The sequence below is a fragment of the Nyctibius grandis genome, chromosome 17, assembly GCF_013368605.1.
Source record: "Nyctibius grandis isolate bNycGra1 chromosome 17, bNycGra1.pri, whole genome shotgun sequence".
Lineage (NCBI taxonomy): Eukaryota > Metazoa > Chordata > Aves > Nyctibiiformes > Nyctibiidae > Nyctibius > Nyctibius grandis.
In genome coordinates, this window is record NC_090674.1 from 2,247,313 (window position 1) to 2,266,189 (window position 18,877).

At 50.1% G+C, this 18,877-nt stretch overlaps 1 protein-coding gene across 2 annotated transcripts in view; it reads left to right on the forward strand.

The window, feature by feature from the left end:
- Positions 1–281: 281 nt before the first annotated feature.
- PAX7 (paired box 7) overlaps positions 282–18,877 on the forward strand; it is a 101,550-nt gene continuing 82,954 nt past the window's right edge. Inside the window, exons 1-5 of one of the 2 annotated variants that reach the window (XM_068414352.1) lie at positions 282–337; positions 454–695; positions 2,598–2,833; positions 3,476–3,605; positions 4,626–4,754. In XM_068414352.1, the coding sequence (XP_068270453.1) occupies positions 611–695; positions 2,598–2,833; positions 3,476–3,605; positions 4,626–4,754 (580 nt within the window). In that variant the 5' untranslated portion in view covers positions 282–337; positions 454–610. The remainder of the gene's footprint in view (positions 338–453; positions 696–2,597; positions 2,834–3,475; positions 3,606–4,625; positions 4,755–18,877) is intronic. The other variant, XM_068414353.1, reaches the window with a different exon arrangement.

The window sequence follows — 18,877 nt, forward strand, 5'->3', positions numbered from 1 at the left end:
ACGGCTCGCTCGGCCTCCCCACCGCCCCAACTTCGTCGCTTTAACAACTTCCAAACCCTCCATCTGACATTCCCCCCCGCTCTCCTTCTCCTCCTCCCACCCCCCCCCTCCTTCATCACGAGCATCCCTGAAGGGACAGGCACCAACCACTTAAAAAAAAAAAAAAAGCCACAACAAAATAAGGGGGGAAAGTCACCCCCCTCCCTGCCTAAGCCCAGCCCAGCACCGAGGCAACTTCGGATGTGTCTGCAGCTCCCGGCAGCCGGGCTTACATTCCTCCGGAGCGCCCGCTCAGGCCGCTTCTGACATAGCCCTAAAACTTTCAGAAGAATTTCTGGTGGGTCATTCCCTTCCCTTTTCCCACCCCTTCCCCTTATTATTCTTATTTTTAAAAAAAAAAAAAAAAAATTATTTATTTTTCCTTGGAGCAAAGATTTCTCCCTTGTTTTGCAGCCGCAGGCTGGAAGAGAGAAGCTCTTCGGCTTTGAGGAGAAGCAGCCCCGCAGCCCCCCCACCCCGCCTCTCCCGGGGCCAAGGGGTGCCCCCTCCCCCCCCCCTCCCCCGGTTTGCACCGGACCCGCTCCGCTTCCCCGAACCCCTTCCCCGTACCATGGCAGCTCTGCCCGGGACGGTGCCTCGGATGATGCGTCCAGCTCCGGGGCAAAATTACCCTCGCACAGGCTTCCCCTTGGAAGGTAGGTCTGGGAAAGCACCTCGCTAAACCGCTCCTTCCCCCAGCACCTCGGTATCACCGGGGAGGGACCGGGCTGGGCTGCTCCGGGTGGGGATGCAGCTAAACTTTGCAGCCGGGGTGCGGGTCCCCGACCTGAGCATCCAACTTCTCGCCGTGTTTAGCTCCTTCCCTTCCTTCTGTAGCTGCTTCATCCCCGCGAAATTACCGGGATTTGTAGGGTTTTTTCCCCCCTTTCCCCGTATTTCAAGTAGTTTCAGGCATCGCGCAGATTTTTGGGGGCAAGTTCTCACGGTTTGGGGTTTGTTTTTTTTTTTTTTTTAAACCTGCAAACGTCCCGACAATTTAATCTCCCCGATAGAGGTGAGGGGGAAACAACCAATTTGATTTTTTTCCATTTTTCTGGGGGAAAATAAGAAGAAAAATCCTAAATTCGGAGCATCCACTGGCTGAGGGCAGCCGAGATGTCCTTGGCCGGGGCTGGTGAGGGGAAAGAGAGGGGGGGGACTTTGTAGCTGTCACCTTGCTAAGTGTCATCCCCACCTCGCAGAGCATCAACTTTCTCCCTCATCTGCTTTTTTCCTTTGTGTTACGGGCTTATTATTTCTAAGGGGGAAAGAAAAAAAGGCAAAATTAGAGCGAGACCCCCCTCTCCCCGCATTTATTAACCAGGAAAATTTGATCCAGCCCGTGATCAAGTGGCGAAACTCAAACTCGTGGAAAACCACGCAGGCTGCAAAACATACAAGCTGGGGGGATTTGGTAAAGTGCTTTTCTGTAGCAAATGAAGTAAAACAGACGGCAAGGGAAAGGATCAAAGGATTACAACAATATTTGCACAACATGACTGGGAATAATGAAAAGAGAGAGCGGCCGGCGGTTTTAGTACCTCTTGAATGTAAAATTGGCCACTCGAGTGTTATCTGTCGATAATGATATATCCAGGGAGTGCTGGCCAAGTGACTTGGAATTAGTGGTGCATGATTCTTGTTAAATCGCGAGGCAATTTCTGGAATCGACTTTTCTTTGTATAAAGAGAGGGGGAAAAAAAAATATCACTCCCCTCGCCTTCCCTGTCCCTCGCCCCCTCCAGCCTTTCTGCAAATTACCCAGCTGAGATCTTCCCCCCCTTTATTTCCCCCCCCCTTTTTTTTTTTTTTTTTTTAATTTCCAGCCTGTGAAATCGTATTAATCTGCAAGATCTACATGGCGAGATATTACACAAATTGGGGGGGGATATTAAGGCCCCCGCTCCGGGCGGGGATGCGCTGTTCAAGGTGTCGGGGAAGCGGTGCGGCCGCGGGAGATCCGCGCTTGTTCCGCACCTCCTCAAACCGCTTAACAAAAACCTCACCAAAACCACAAAAAAGCAAAACCCAAACAAGGCCCTTGAGGGTATTTAAAGAGGTTATTGCCAAAAGTTTGTTTGAAAGCAGGTAGCCCCGTAATTTGAAGCAAGAAGTGGAGTGCGCTTTTTTTGGGGAGGGGGAAATGGGAACTTTTTGGGGGGCTTTGCGATGGGGTTTTAAATCTTTCCCTATAAAAACTTCGTCTGTGATTTAAAACATAAGTGTGAAATGCCAAAAAATATATATATATATGGACACAAGCGTAGCGGCCACCTCGAGAGCGGGGTGACGGGCGTGCGGGGCCGTGGGCTGGTTTTATTTTCCTTCTTTCGATGGGAAAAATCTTCCCCGTGATGCTGAAAGCGGCGATAAATACCGAGGCCAGGGGATGGGTGAGAGATTTCTCCCTTCTTTGAAAAATTCAAACACGGGGAGAGAAGCTGGAGGTGCGGGGAGGGATGCGCCCCGTTTTGCTGGATTTTTTTTCCTCTTTTAACTCTTGTTGTTGGGTTGTTTGTGTTTGGTTTTTTTTTTTCCCTTCCCTCCTTGCTCTCCAGTTTCCACCCCGCTGGGCCAGGGCAGGGTGAATCAGCTCGGAGGGGTGTTCATCAACGGTCGACCACTACCCAACCATATCCGTCATAAAATCGTGGAGATGGCTCACCACGGGATCCGGCCCTGCGTGATCTCCCGACAGTTGCGGGTCTCCCACGGTTGCGTCTCCAAAATCCTTTGCAGGTACCAGGAGACGGGCTCCATCCGTCCCGGAGCCATCGGAGGCAGCAAGCCCAGGGTGAGTGTAATGCTGGGGCTGAGCTAAACCGCCCTCCTGATGTTAAAAAAATTAAGATTTCTTTGGGGGGGTATAAGTTTTTTCAGGTGGACACGCAGGGAAAGGGAGGAAGGAGGGGAAGGGGCTTTAATAAAGCTGCAGTTGGGCTCAGATGGGTAAAAATCGGTGCCGAGTTGAAGGCTGTGAATAAATTAAAGTCGTCTTTTTTTTTTTTTTCCCCATGTGCAACAAGTTGCGCGCGTTCAAGCATTTGCTTCAGTCCCGGTTTGTGGGGAGGAGGCGAGCTGGGGTCTTTCAGGGAATAATAAATCGATGAGTGTACACAGCCTCCCCCCAAAAGCAGCCCCTGTACCCGCTCCCTGCCCTGGGGCTCAGGATAAACCCATCCTGGCTGATCTCCTTGGCCTCCAGAGACTCTACTTTTAGGGTGGCCAACATTTGGGAGAGGGGGGCCTTTCCCCAGCTTTATTTTCCTTTTCCCCCTTCAAATTCCTATTCTTAGCCCCAAAACTAGCAGCCAGGGCAAGAAGGATTGAACTGAGCTGAAACAGCTTCTCTTTTTCAATTAAAAGTGCTTTTTCTCTCCCCCCTTCCCTCCCTCTGCACACGCGGGCACGCACCGGTGTCCCTTGATCACAAAAGCAGGTTGCGACTCCCGACGTGGAGAAGAAAATCGAGGAATACAAACGGGAAAATCCCGGGATGTTCAGCTGGGAGATCCGAGACAGGCTCCTGAAGGATGGGCACTGCGACCGGAGCACCGTGCCCTCAGGTGAGAAGGCAGCTTGGCAAGAAGGACACTCCAATACCCATAAAAACATAGAGGGAAATGATTATTGCCACCAAAAAATAAATGTTTCCAGGAGCTATAAACATCCTCTCAGCCTTTGCTTTGATAGGGGAGGGGGGAAAAAAAAAAAATCACCCCAAGCAAACCCACAGCAGCAAATAAACACCAGGCGAGGGGGGTTTGTGTCCCGGCCATGCTGTGGTCTGCTGGAAAAACAAACATAAACAAACCAATTTTCCCAACTTATTCCAACTCCCTTGAAAGCAGGGGGGCTCCTGGCATGGAGAGAGCGTGCATGGACGCAGACCCCAAATCCAGGGTTAAAGGGGAGCCCTGTTGCCCTGTTGGGACTTGTGTGCTCAGTGGGGGCTTGCAGAGCAGCGTTTCCATCAGCCAGGGGTCCCCGTTGCTTATAGAAAGTGATCTCGTACCCCAATATTGGGTCTGCAGGGATGTGTGAGCTCTTTGGGTCCTGGCTGAGAGTTCCCCTCTGTTTTGGGGGGACTGAGCCTTCTCTGCAGGGCACTTTTCCCCCCCCCGCCACCAAGCAGGATCCAGGAGAGTCCAGGTCTGAATCCAGGCTGTGGGTCCCATTTGGGGCTGGGGTGAAAGCTGAGTGTTGGGGGGCCTTTTCCCTGTTACAAAGCAGGTGGTAACCCTGGGGCGTGCGCCCCGGGGTGTTGCACTGGCTGTGATGCTCTGTGGGGTGTTGCGCATAACCGGGTGCTCCTCGTGCCTGGTGTCTCAGGGGCAAGGTGGTGAGAACATCCAACTTTGGGTGTCCACCCTGGCAGCTTGGTGAAGCCAGGGGTGTTTCGGAGAGTGCAGAGGAGTGGGCAGGTGTGTACCCCTGGGAAAAGGGGGTGCGGGTGCCCTTCGCATGTGTGCAAGGCCTCCTGCCCAAATTGTGCAGCCCCGGTTTGGGTTTTCCCAGCCGGTTCCCACCTTGCCTTCCCAGGCAGCTTATACTTGCCTTTTTGTCTTTGACTGTCTGAGGTTTAGTGAGTTCGATTAGCCGTGTGCTACGCATCAAATTCGGGAAGAAAGAGGAAGAGGAGGACTGTGACAAGAAGGAGGAAGACGGGGAGAAGAAGGCCAAGCACAGCATAGACGGCATTCTGGGCGACAAAGGTAAAGGTGGCCGTGCGTGCCCTGGGACTGGGCTTGGAGGGGACATTTGGGAGAGGGGACAAGTCCCTCCCTACCAAAGAGTAGGACAGGGGATGGCTCCAGAGCCTCTTGTGTTGGTCCATTCCAAAAATGACTGCTGGCAGAGTGGAGGGTGTGATGCAGGGCCCTGGGAGGGGAAGGTGGTACCCAGCCCCTGGGGCTGAGGATGCTTTCCCAGGGGGAAGAGTTGTCGTTTTTTTGCTCTGGATCAATTATTTATAAAGTGGGAAAGGAGATGGCTGGGGGGGGAGGCATCTCTGAGTCCTAAATGAATTTGTTAAACAGATTTCTCTCCTGCTCTCTAAGTGGTCCCCTGAAACTCTGGCTGACAGTTGACCGATTTGGCCAATCAATATCAATTAGAGAAGCCGGGCTGGGCGCTGCGCTGCGGCTGCCGCAGAGCCACCGGTGCCGGGGAAGCGCTGAGGGGAGATGGGGGGTCCTCGGATCGGAGGAAACGGGGGGTCTGCACCCCTAAATAAAATCAGGAAAAATAAATCTGGTATTGGTGATGAAAGGGGTGAGGCCAGGCTGGTGGTGGGGGAGAGCAGGGGCCCTGTTATCATCTCCTGTGGTTGTGCTTTCCTCTTGTGGGAAGAAAAATTAAACTTCTTAAAGATCCTGTGCTGTAAACGTGGGATGGGGGATGAGGCACAGCCGGAGCCAGCCATTGTGGCGCGTGTAATTTTATTTTTGGCAACCTCAGTGGGGGTGATGATTCCGCTTCCTCCCCAAAAAAAGGGGGAAAGATGGCATTTTTAGGGGGCATAATTGAGGTTTATCGATGGGGGCGTTTGCAAAGACAGGGAAGTTTTAAGCAATGGGAGGGAGGAGCTGCTGTCTCGGTTTAGGCAGAAAATGATTTCCTTGTGTCGCAGAGCTCAGCGCTTTTTTGGGGGGGAAAAGGCAATTATACAAGTTTTGGGGATGGGCTTCAGGGAATTGGGGTTTGCTATTTTTCTCCAAAATTGATGGCAAGATGGTGATGGCCCCGGCCTGTCGGGGTTGGGTCGGTCGGAGTTTCGGGGGATTTGTGATAGCATCGGCGTTGGGCCAAGAGGGAGCAGGATGAGAGTTATTCTCTGTGTGGAGAAGGGTCCCCGATCGGGGTGTGGGAAGGAGGGGGGATCGCTTACAAAGTTTCTCACTAGTTACAAAGTTTTCCCTATTTGGGGCCGATGCAGATAAGCAGGGAAATATTGAAGTTGGGGGGGAATTCGGGGCAGAAAAAAAAAGCTTCTCCGGGTGACCATCAAATGTTACTGGGAGTTTTAAATGAAGGTGCACAAAAGGGGTTTCTTTAAGGATCCGATCCTTTTTTTTTTTCCCCAACCTTGAAGATGAACTTCACTTACAAAGACCTTCAAGTCTATTGAAGCTTTATAAGCAAAAGATTCCTGGCCACAAAAGCAAACAGTAGAAGGGGGGAAAAAAAAAAAGAAAAAGGGGGGGAAAAAAAAAAGAAAGGGGGGGGAAAGGGGGGAAAACCCTAGGCTGCCTTAAAAATGGAGTAAAGGGATGGGGGAGGGAGGGTTTGTCTATTCTCATTCAAAATTCTGCAAGGAGGAGAAAAAGTTGGGACAAAGGGCCAAGGAAGGGAAGAAAGGGAGATAAATTATTCAAAACTCCCTGCTGTTAGATAGTTTTGTAATATTATAGGACCGTCTGTTGGAAAAAGGATAGCCGTTGGACGTTGCAAAATGTTGCTTGTGATTTGGAAACAGGCGATGCTCATTTGCAAATCGGGGCTATTGTGTCCGCGAAAAGCTTCCCCCCCCGCATCACTTTGGGGTGTTTTTAATTTTATTGGGGGGCTGTGTTGAAGTTTTTTGGGTTTAAGATTAATTTTATTCGAGCCTCGTCGCTTGAAAAAAATATATATAATTTTTAAACAGCTGATTGATATTTTTTCCCCCCTTGTCCATGTTTTCCCCATCACCACCCCCAAAATAAAAAAAAAGAGTGAAGGAGCTGGAAGCTTTTTATTCCTTAATAACATGCAGAAGTGCGTGTCAATAAGCAAAACAAAACGTTCACTTCTTCCTTCATGGGTAATATCGCGGACAAATAAAACACGAGCCCCCATTTCTTTATGAATCGAGGGCTAATTTGGGCAAATTCCCGATGCCGGAGCCCGCGGAGCTCCGCGTTACCTCCGATCGCTCAGGCTCCTCGCCCTCTCCCATCCCTTGAGATAAATCACGATTTATCAGTAATTTATTTTATATTTTCCTCCCCCCCGCAATCGCGCCCTGACTCCGTAGATTTGCGGACAAATCGCCCAAAAAAAGCTTTGATTTGGGGTTTGGGAAGGAGGGGGGGGAACATGAACCGCAGACGCGGGGGTTTGGCAGCGGGTTGGATCCGGCGCCGTCCGAGCGCTGCCGCGATCGCCACGAGATCGAGTGCAATTAAAAAATAATCCTTAAAAAAAAAAAAAAGAAAAATAATAATAATTTACCGCCGTCGGTGTATATTTTCAGCTCTGGAAAAGTTTTAATGAACCGAATTAGGGTAATTGATGATTCAACTTTGTAATACACTCAGAGGTGGTGAGTGTGTGTTGTGTATTTTTCTTTTTATCTTTTCACTCGGAAATAATAATACTCTTTAGAGATCTTTCCCCACACCCCCCAATTTTCCTGGGAGGTTTACAATAAAATAAAAATACTAACGCACTCCTGCCACTTGTTCTCCCGCTGTTTTTACTGCTTGAGTTTGGATTTTGCCTTTTTTATTATTATTTTTAATGCATTTTTTTATTATTGTGGATGGGGGGAGAGAAGGGGAAAAACTTTATTTTGGCCTTTTTCCTCTTGACAACCGTCTTTGCTCCATTTGCGGGTTCTCCTTGCGGGGAGCCGGAGGAAGACAGCCCTAAATGCTCTCTCTTTTTAAGTGTTAAAGAAAGCTTCCACCCTGCGCCTGTTTCTTTCTATCGTCTGCTTGGCATTTAATAATGTTAAGACTTATTAGAGCTGGTAATGAAAACTGTGGCTGTTGAATAGGGAGCTGTGTTGGAGAAGGGTGTAATAGCTCCAAGGCATGCTAAGAAATGTATTTATCCCCAATCAGTACTCACTCTCTGAGTTCCCAGCACAAACGTTAAGTTGAAGGGTTTTAAGGCAGATTAAATTGAGCCTTTATTTCTTTGCACTTTCATCTTTAAACGGCTCACTCCAGCTAGCCCTGGGCATATATTCATGAGGCTTCACTTTATTTTTTATTTTTTTCATTATTTTTTTTTCCTCTTATCCTTGTTAAGACCGAGTTATTATTATTATTATTTGTGGTTGTTGTTATTTATTATGACTGGTGGGGTTTATTAGGGAGGGTCACGCGTGGGTGATGCGCTGTTCTCCCGCACATCCGAGGTGCTCGGTGGGGATGGAGATGGGGGGGTGGGTGAGTGGGGTGTGATTTGGCCACCCCCCCCCCCCCCCCCCCCCCCCCCCCCCCCCCCAAATCTAAGAGGGTGCTGAGGAAGGTGCTCAGCATTTAATGCGGGAGGAGCAGGGGCGGGGGCGAGGCCTCATCCTGGCGGGGTATTAATTGCAACCAGACGCGGGTGGAAGGCGGGTGGGGGGGGCGGTGGGGTTATGGGGAAGGCGATCTGCCTGTTCGGGAGGAGAGGGAAGTTCAGTGGCTTCTCCCCCCCCCGTGTCACCCCACGGTCACGGGTGGGGTCCTGCCCTCTGTACCGGGGCATGCAGGGCAGGATGCCTGCGGAGGATGCTCAGGGCGATGCTCGCAGAGTACCGGGGGACCCACCGTGTTATATTTGGGGTGAAAATAGATATTTTAAATTCATTTTCTCCCCTGTTTTATTTCTCTGAACTCCGCTTTATTGCACGGAGTTCCTGGCACCGATCGCCGCTCGATTTTGCTTCGATGCCCACTCCCACCTCGCGACAGCGTGGAAATATTGTGTGGGGTGGGGAAAGCCGAGTGTGAAAACCGGGGAGAGCAGAGGGGGGTACTTTTATTAGGGGTGGGGAAGGCGTACAGGTGTGAAGAGCAGTGAAAGGGGGGGATATTTGGCCACTTGGAGGTGATAATAAATTAATTTGGTAGCAGTCAGGGCCGCTTAGGTAGGGTTTTTTGGGGGGCTGGAGAGAGGAGGAAGCTGTACAATGTCCTGCCAAATTTAATTAGGCTCGAGGGAGGGAAGGGATAGGCAGAAAGAGGGGGACCCCCACACACCCCTGGCTTCCACACCTGGGAAGGGGCTTTGTCTCCCAACTGGGGTTGGGGGGGAAGAGGGGATGTGGAGTCAATTTATCAGCAAACAATCTGCATCGATTTAAAACCAACAAGCGCTTTCTCTGTAAATGTATGTTTAGAAGGGAGATGGGGATGGGGGGGGGGGGGGAGAATAGACACTTCATCAAATCAAGGGATTACGAAAGGTTGGCAATCTAATCAAACAGAGACCAGGCGGGATTTGTGAGTGTTGCGAGTGGGATCAGCTCTAATAATGGGGGGCAGGAAAGAGATAGGGTAGTGTCAAGCAATTCATTGGCTTTAGGCTGAGTTATTCTGTGCATATTTCAGGGAGAGAGAAGAGGGAAAAGGAAAGGGGGGGGAAAAAAAAAGGGAGAGGGAGAAGGAGGGGGGGGCTGGATGTGAGCACACACGGAGCTTACATGTCACAAAAAAAGCTGAGACAAATGAGGTACAACAATAAACACAGATAACAATTACAAAGGCAAACAGTGGCTTTTGGGAACAAGTAGCTGCAGAACCTGGTCTACATAAACAAAGTAGGCAAATGTTTGCAAGATAAACTCCTTCCTAAATCAAGTGTGACGGGAAGGAGAGAAGAGAGGAGGAGAGATAAGGTTGGATGGGGGAATAAACGAGTATAATCTAATACAAGGCGTTTTAAAAAACAAACTTAAGACAAGGATGCGGGGAGAGAGGTTCAATTATACAGTAGGAAGTGAAATAATATAAGGGAGATGTTTGTGATCCAGGGTTTGTTTGGGTTTTTCTTTTTTTACATCATCCCCCCCTCCCTTCTTTGGGGGAGAAGAATAGGTTCATTTATAGACCGGGGAAAATATAAAGCAAATATTGGTATCAGGAGCGCTGGCTGGCAGGTGGGGTGCCCGGGGTTCAGCTCGGAAGGGCAAGGAAATACATTTTAGACGTTATAATCTGTAATTTGAAGGTGGAGGGTAGATTACATTCTACTGGGAGGGATAGGAAGTAGCTATTTGGCGATGCGGGGGAGATGGATGCCGTGATAGAGGAGAAGAGGAAGGAAGCTGTAAGGTCTATTTCTAATCCGAGGTTTCGCCCGTAATTGGGGTAGGAGAGAGGAGGCAGAGATTGAATTAAGCGGCAGGAAGGCTGTGAGGGAAATGTGTGGTCCAGGTGTGTGCAGGGGTTGTTCGGAAACAAACAGATCCTCCCCCCCAAAAAAACCCAAATAATTTAAAGAAGTAGTTTAAGGCTGTGCTGGGGCTTATTCTCTTTTATAGAGACGTGTATATATGGATGTCTCCAAATGAGAATTGTATATAAGAGGGGAGAGACGTGTCTGCAGTGTGGTTAAAGGAATTAGATATTTACCAGTTTGAAATAAGCCTGGTTATAAAAAAAGGGGGAGAGAGAGAGACACTGAAAAGATGAGACGGGAGAACACTTCAAACGAATTCATCATCTGGAGTGGTGAAGGGGAGATTTAGAGACAGTATTGGGAAGTTATTTAGATATTAATAACATATTTTCCTGAGGCGTCAGGAGTGCCTCCATACGCACTTTTTTCTCGCAGCTATTTGGCTGGGTGAAATATGGGAGACCCAAATGTTGGGAAGAGATAACACAATCAGCCTAGCCCTGGTCCTGTGACTGCATCATAGCATTAAACCCGGATTAACCTCCCCTTTCTCCCCCTCTCCTATCCCCCCCTCCTTCCCAAAGCCCCCCCGAGAAGCTTTCCAAATTTTTCAGGGGAATTTACATGGCAGGATTTTAAAGCACATATAACACTAGCCTTAAAGCTGTAAGGTACTTACTCGAGCATTAGGGTAAGGCGGGGGGGGAAGTATCTTTCTGAAAATTACGTTTGCTACAAAAGAAATAAGCAAATAAGGGACCCTCTTAAGACCTAAGCTTTGGAGATATTATATATTTATAGAGACTATTCTTAAAAAAAAAAAAAAAAAGCCCGTTTCAATCAGCTGCCACATTACTCCTCTCTCCATCACTGGTTTTTGCTTTTTTTTTTTTTTAAATTTAATCTGAACTTCAGTGTGATTTGGGCTCTGGATTTTTTTGGGCGAGAAGATGCTGGGGAGGGGTCCCAGGCCAGGAAGCAGCGGAGGGCTCTGAGCCAGGGGGGATACGGGGAGAGGGAACCCCACGTTCCCCGGGTGGGAGCTGCTCCTGCCCGGCTGGGCACCTCTTCTCCCTCCCCGGAGCGTTGGGGGACTCAGGTGGAGAGGAAGCGGAGCCCTCGGGGGCTGGGTTTTGGGGGGCTCCTTGTCCTCTCCTCCCCAATCAGCCCAGAAAAACAAAAGAAATGAAGGAGTTGGGAAGCGCAGGTGCAGCTCCCGGAGGGAGGAGAGGTTGGGATGGGGATGCGGCTTTGCCGGCGTGCCCGGGGGTGGGAGGTTTGCTGCATCCCCCCCACTTCTGCCTGCATCTCCCCCTGCTCCCAAAAAAAACCCCCTCGTTCCCGGCTCACCCCCACCCGGGGATGGTACTCGCTCGGGAGGGCTCGCCTGTGCCCTCGCACTTTGCATGATCTTGCCACAAAAGAAATTAGATGTCAGCTAATGCCTGTTTATAAAGACATTTGTCATCCGGAGTTGGGGAGAAGTGGGGAAGAGATGAGAGGAGGTGCCGGGGAGGGCGACAGCCAGAATGGGAGCTTTTTTTTTTTTTTAAGGTAGAATATGAAGGTGCAAGTGATGAGGATGATATTTTGGGGGGCAAGGTCTGGGACTGGGACCCCTGCGCTTGAGCGGACCTCAGGGCTGTCGGAAGGGAGAGGGAGGATTGTACCTCCTTGGAGGGGGATTGTACCTCCTTGGAGGGGCTGGGAACGGGGGGAATAAAAAAAAAAAAAGAAAGAAAAAGTAGGTGAGGAAAAGTAGAGGCAGCTTGAGGAAATTGAGAAGCTTATAGTCTTTGATCCTTGGATGCTTTTCCTTATCAGAAACATTTGTGGTGACACCGGTACAAAGGAAGTTCATCATATTACAGACTGCTAGGGCTGCTTGCAGGAATCACTGTCTATTAATTAGCAGGCGCTCTGTCTTGTGGGACATACTAGATCTGAGGCTACATATTACTTGCTTGGATGGCTCTGGGTCCTGTGATGAATTGTTGTAAAGGGCCGTTGCTGTTTATAGGCTCTGCGGGGATAGCCAAGGCAGGAGGGAGGCGGGGAGGACCCTCGACTCATTCATGAAATATATCTATATCTATCAATCTATAGCTGCAGATTGGGGGGGCGGGGGGGGGGGGAGAGGGGAAGGGGGTCGCTCATTCATGAATCTGTAGCTGGGGAGACATCTTAGCTCATCCATTTTGTGCGCGGTTGCGGTCCCGACCGGGCTGTGCAGCTCTGGGGCTCCTGGAGGGTTTGGGGCTTGGATGGAGCAAGACGAGGAAAAGTCCTTGTTTAAAACAAAACTATTAAAAAATAACTAAAAAAGACTGGCCAAGTCGCCTTAGAGAGAGGGCAAGTGAGGCGAAGGGGTCGCGCTGGAAATGGAGGGTTTCCCTCCCCTCAACATCATCCCACCCGAGGGATGCTCCCCTTCAACCTCCACCTGTCAGGGTTAAAAAAAAAAAAAAAAGTTCTTTTTTTTGGGGGGGAAAAAAAAAGCTGAGGTTCAAAGAAGGGGCTGCTTTCCTATGGCTGCTCGGCCCCCCGCTGCCCTGCCCCGCCGGAGGTGGGCTGGGGGGATGCGGGGAGGGATGCTCCGCAGCCCCACGGAGGGATGGCCCGGGGAGGGATGCTCCCCAGCCCGAGGGAGGTTTTGGGGGGGCTCGGCGGAGGCAGGGGAAGCGCAAACTATTTTTACACCCGCTCTCCCCTTCAAGTTGGCTGTCCCCTGCCTCCGGGCTCGCTCTGTCTCTCTGGAAGAGAGAGGAAAAACCCTTCTTGGTTTTCACTCTTCTCTTGTTGTTTTTTTTTTGTTGTTGTTGTTGTTGCTAAAATTGGAAGGCAGCACTCTGCGTGACCCTGGGGAGCGGGGCCGAGGGCAGGGCGGGCGGCGGGGCTCCCTCCTGGGCGGGGTGCGGGCAGCTGGGGCGGGGGGGGGGGGGACACCCGGCAGCCTTCAGCCTTCACTGCCGCCTTTGTCCGGAGACCCTAAGGACCGCGGATCAAAGTGACCTGGTGGCATCTTTAAAGGAGGGAGAGAGGAGGAAGGGGGAGCCAGTTATGAAACTGCGGTCCCCAAACCCAGAGGAGGGGAGGGGGGCTCCGGAAAAAAAATGTTATTTTGCTGTTTTCGAAGGGAATTTCCATTCCTGCCATTTCCATTTGCATCAAAATTTGGAGTGGAAGGGAAAGTCCGGAGCGACCGCAATTCTGTACTTTATTTATTTATTTCATTCCCATTATGGGGACGAATTGATTTGCATTTTTATTGGGAATTAAAGGAGAGGGAGGAAAGTTGACTCGACAGGATTGCTCAACGAGAAGCTGCTTTTGAGCAACTCCCCTCCAAGTGGAGTTAAAAATACTCGGGTGATTTTTGCTTTGCCTAAAGGTAGAAGCAGGGTCCTTAAATCGTCCGTGAAACTTCCCACCGTTAAATAACTTCATAAAGATGATTATTTTGGTTTTTCCTTCTGAAAAATCAACCCAACCAGAGCCTCATCTTGCGCTTTAATCAAGATCCGCTGGCTGCATTATTTTGCATTTTCAAATGTATAAATGTCTTTAAAAGGAGAGGGTGAAGGTACAAAGGACACTTCGATGTCGAGGGATATTCAGGGGATAGTCATGTTTAAATTCGCTACAATTGTCTCCACATTTGATTGCTCGGAAAAAGAAAGAAACACCGAGATGAATAGGAACGGGGTCTGGGGGGGACGGGATTAATAGCCCCCAACCTTTGTATGGTGTAAATTATCCAAGAGAGGGCACATAGCTGGAGCTGCTGGTGATTTTAAAGGAAAATATATATATATCTCCACGTATATACGCGCGTATTTACTAAAAGGCTGGCGTTTTCCAGAGGGATTTGTTATTTTTCTATGCAGTAACTTAATTCTTTTAAAATTCTTTCCCCACTTCTCGAGAAGATGCCTGTTTGATGCTAAATAGCAGCAAATTGAGCTATTTGAAGCTGCCTTTTTTTTTTTTTTTTTTTTGAGAATGTGAATATTTGGTTTGTACCTTGTTGCTCTGTTTCTTTTTCCTGGAGTTTTCCCCTTAATCTCCTTCCAGCCACAAACCCTCCCTTGTGCGTGCGGCTGAATATGCTCGCAGCGGGTAAGCTGCAATTTCCATTCCTGTAACTCCAGCAAAAGGAGGAGAAAAGTTTGAGGGTTTTAACAAATGTTGTTTTTTAAACAAACAAACAAAATAACCCGGTATTTGCCACCCCCTATTCACTGGAGGGGGGATATGTAAAGAGGGAGAGACCGTACAGCTCCAGATTAAGACGCGTCTAAAGGACGAGGGGGTCCAAGATGGTTAAATCCAAGTGACGTTTGGGGGAAAACTATATATATAAAATGTCAAAATCTCGGTGCTTCTCAAGGGAAAATGCTCAAAGGTTACTAGTGCAGAGATGGACAATCTTCCCCGTTTCTGCTTGGCAAGAGCGTCTCAGCAAATCTCTGTCAAGGAGAAAAATCGGGTGGTGGTTGTGATCAATTGCTAAAGAATAAAATAACTTCAGCGCAGAGCAGAAAGCTGGTCGGGTTTAGAGTTCAGTTGTAAAGAGTCAAGTGTCTCCCGCCGAGAAAAAAATATCCCCGTCAACCCCCCCCGTCCCCGTCAGCTCCATGCGCAGGAGGGAAACTTAAATATTGCAATTATTTTTGCCCTGCGAAGCAGGGAAGGGAAAAAGCAGAGCCGAACCCCCCGCGCCCTTGCTCCTCTCCCGGCTGCTGTGACTTCGTGACTTTTCTCTCCGATTTTAAACTTTACCCAGGCTGAATTTGATCTTTTTAACTCTTTTGCCACCCCCGCTCCTCTCTCCCCCCTCCTTTTCTGATGGTATTTTTTTCTCACTCTGTTTTCTCCCTTAACCTCCTCTTCTTTTTTTTTTGTCCGCCTTTCATTTGAAGCGAGGCTTTACAGCTTGCTACACTTTCTAAGTGCATCAATAGCCACTTTAGAAATACAAACAACTTTTAAAGATAAAATAACCAAACCAGAATGGGACTTTCAATGGGGGAATAGTTGTTGTCCTTTACCATGGAGTGTGCAGCCGCCTCTGCCTAATCCAGCTTTCATTTTCACCGACAAATGCCAAGAATCTATATCTGTCTCCCAACCCCTCGGGAGCTTGATTACACGACAAAAGGCTGCCATTATCCGGAGGAGAAAACAGGGAGGGGACAAGGGGGCTCGGGCCTCTGAGGATGAGGGCATCTCCAAACTATTGACTTAGTGGATGAAGTCAAGAGCAAACACGCTGAGATCTAAAGGGGGGGAAGGCGCTTGCGGGAGGTGGGGGGGTGTGGGATGCTCAGGGAAGGAGAGGAGGAAAAGCAGCAGCAAAAAGTCCTTGAAAGTAGCGGGGAAGGGGAAGGAGAGAGTTTGGGGGGAATTAATCCAACCGTGGAAAGGTTTTTCTCCCTCCCCACCCCAGAGCAGGTTGATGGGGGAAAGATCCCACTCCCTTTCCGACCCCCTATTATTGCCCCCCACCCCTTGTCTCCCCGTCTGTCTTCCCTCGTGGTGAGATTTATTTTTTTATTCCACCTTCCCCACGGGGAATTTGGGTCTTTCCTCCCGTTGACAGAGGGGGGAAAAAAGGAGGAAAAACTCAAGTCCCGCTTCTTGGGGACACGGCCAGGATGGTGCGGGGCCGACCTGCGCATCCTCCCCGGGCTGGTCGCAGCATCTTTCCCCAAGATGGTGGCACCCCCAAGATAGTCTCCCCCAAAAGTTTAGGGGGCACAGGGAAATCCTACCCCTCGCCTCGCTGCAGCAGCACGGAGACGGGGCAAAAGCCCAGCGGCCGGACCCCGTTTTTCTTCCCAAACTGGGAATAAACCGGGTCAAGGTCTCGGCTGCGCGTTTGGCCAAGTAGCCACGCTTGGTCCCAGGGCTCAGCCCCGCAAGAAAAGCTGTGAATTTCTGCGAGAAATGGGGAGCGGGGAGGGAAAAAACCTGCCTGCGAAGCCCCCGCGGGTCTGGCAGGGAGGAGAAGTCCCCCCACGCCGCTGCTTTTCAGGTTTAACTGGCTGCGTTTTGCATGACTGCCTCATTAACCACTGCTGAGCGGGGATTTACGGTCCAGGCTCATCCCGGCCCGTCGTGGACAAAAGTTATTTCAACCCTATCTGTAATTTATCTGGGTCACCTAGGGAGAAATCCTCCGGGTACGGAGAGTCCTAGAAGCGGTACCAAAGGAGTCCCACCGCCCTTAATTACTCTTTAATCAACCTAACGCAGTGGTCCCTTTAAAGAGCTGCTTTTGGTACAAGAGCTGCGTTTAAGCATCTGCTTCCCGGCCGAGGCTGGGGAGCCAAAAACCTGCTCCAGCTTAAGGGATTTAAAGGTGTGGAGCGTGTGTTTCGGGCTGGGCCCTGCGAGCATCCCTTTTGCTGTAATCACAAAAGTATTAAACAAAGGAAGAGGGTGGCGGGGAGGTGGGAAGAAGCTGGAGGATCCGATTTAAACTACAAAGGCACAAAAGGAGCCTAAATTCATCTCTTAAGCGAAATCTATCTTTGGGGAGAGCAGGCTGGGTTTGCAGCGCTCCCATGTCCGGGCTGAGGGGCTGGCTGGGCTTTTCCTCCTTGCGATAAGCCCAGTCGGAGAGATTATTTTATGTTATTTTATATTTTTCCCCTTGATGATCTATAGAAAATGCGGTGAACCTGCTGTTCGCAGCGGGATCCTGACCTAGGACCGGGGCGGCGAGGTTTCCTCGCCGAAATTTTGCTTTGCTTTGGGAAAGCAGCACGGCATCCCCCGGCTTTGCGGTCCTACGGACAGTTCACTGTCTGGCAGGGAAAGAACAGCTGCTGTGAGAGAGAACAAGTATTAGCAGAAAGAAAAAAAAAATCCTCGTAATCTTGGGACGTATATAATCTACGTCTCCCTGAATCCCAAAAGGCAGCGAGCCCGTCTCTCTGATTTATTTTTACGCTAGCCTAGTTTGCATCCCAAAGAAGTAAACTGCTATTTTTAACCACTGGTTTAAAGCTTAATTAAAAGCCCCTAAACTGATTGTTTTGAAAATTGATTTAGAGGAATTGCCCCAGGGCTGAGACGCTATCTAAGCCAAGCTGCAGTCCCAGAGCTCGCAGTGGTGTCTGAATCGTTAACCCCGAAGAGGCAGGAGTCGCCGGGGATGGATGACACATGGGCCAGCGGGGTCCCTACACCCTCTGGAAAGAAAGGTCCTTTGTTAGTCCCGGTTACTGGCTTGCTTGGGTGGATCTCCGCTGGTTTCCTGGAGTTTTGAGGTTTAATTGAATTAAGGGAAGCTCTGAGATGCGTGTGACACCGGGATGGGAGAGCTCTTCTTTTCATCTGCAGATCTTGGGGACCGGAGCCGCTGTGGGGTGGGGGGGGCGGGTCTCTGCCGGGCTAGGGGAGGGTGGATGCAGGAGAGAAGGGTCATGTCATCTCCAAAGGTGGGCTGTGCTATGGAGGGGACAGGTATTTTGGTGCCCAGACCCCTTTCTCTAGCAGCCAGCCCCCCTTTTTCCCAGCCATCTGCGCCCGGCAGAGCTGCCCGAGATGCCGCCGAGCCACCGCTGCTGTAATTATCTTCAATTGCTTCCCCGGGAGAAGGGGCTTTACCTGCTTAAAAGGGGTGAAATGAAAGTTGGTTTGAAGGCTTGTGGGGGGGGGGGGGGGGGGGGGGGGAGAAGGTTGGGAAGGGAAGTGGCATTTCAGCCCCGTAATTAGATGTAAACAAGAATAGAGACGGGGCTCCATGGTCAGACAACTTGATTGTTAAGGGATTAACACCTAAGTAAACCAATAAAGGCTCCGCGTTGCTGGTGAGAGGGCTGCGGGCCAGGCAGGGGCTGTGTAAGACTATCAAGGCCTAATGGGCTCCCCCCGGCAGAGCCAGGGCAGCATATTAATAAACCCCCGAGAAAACGGCGGTTTATTCCTGGCCTGGACACGTGTGGGGCCACCGCAGCAATTTTAGGAGCCTGGTTTTTAAGGGCTCTTCGTAAAGGTTTGAGTTGTTAGTGCTGTTTCTGCTGCCTGGGAAGCAAGGGGTATTCCTTTCTCTCCTTCGGGATGCCTCAAGGTAGGCACCCATCGTTACCCGGCACCCATCATTACCTGGTACCCACCGCCCTATTTATTAGGGGAATAAATTAATTAGAAGGGGATCTCCTTCTATGGGGCAGAGCACTCCCGTCTGTCACCACATGTAAGTAGGACGGTTTCTTTTGCACAAGGGAAACTGCAGGTTCCTTCAACCCTTTAGTTTCTCCATCCCTTCCTAATAATAGCTTTAAAAAAAAAAAATCCTTCAGAGCCAGCTCGAGCAAAACCCTCCTGGGCGTAGCTCTCCAGGTTTGTCTCCAACTGGGCTTTTGTGGTCGTTTCTTTTCCTTCCAGCTCGCCCCCGGTTGGTATTTTTCCCCCCTTCCCTCCCGCCCTGGCCAGACTGTGAGTGGATGGAGGAGTTTAACCTTTGGGGGGAAAAAAAAAATAATCAGGTCTGGCCTTAAGTGGTGTGGTGGTACCTGTAAGCCTGATTTCCATGGCTTTCTGCCGGTGCGGATTTGGGATTGAGAGGTACCTGAAAGGCTCAGAGTCAAACTGAGTTCAATAACTTGGGTCTGTTTTGCTTTCCTCCAGCTTCCAGTGGTCTCTTTACTCCACTGGCAAGGCTAATATCGGAGCACTCTAGGGTGTGGGTATTTCTTCCTCCTGATTGCAAATAACCGAAAGATTAGCA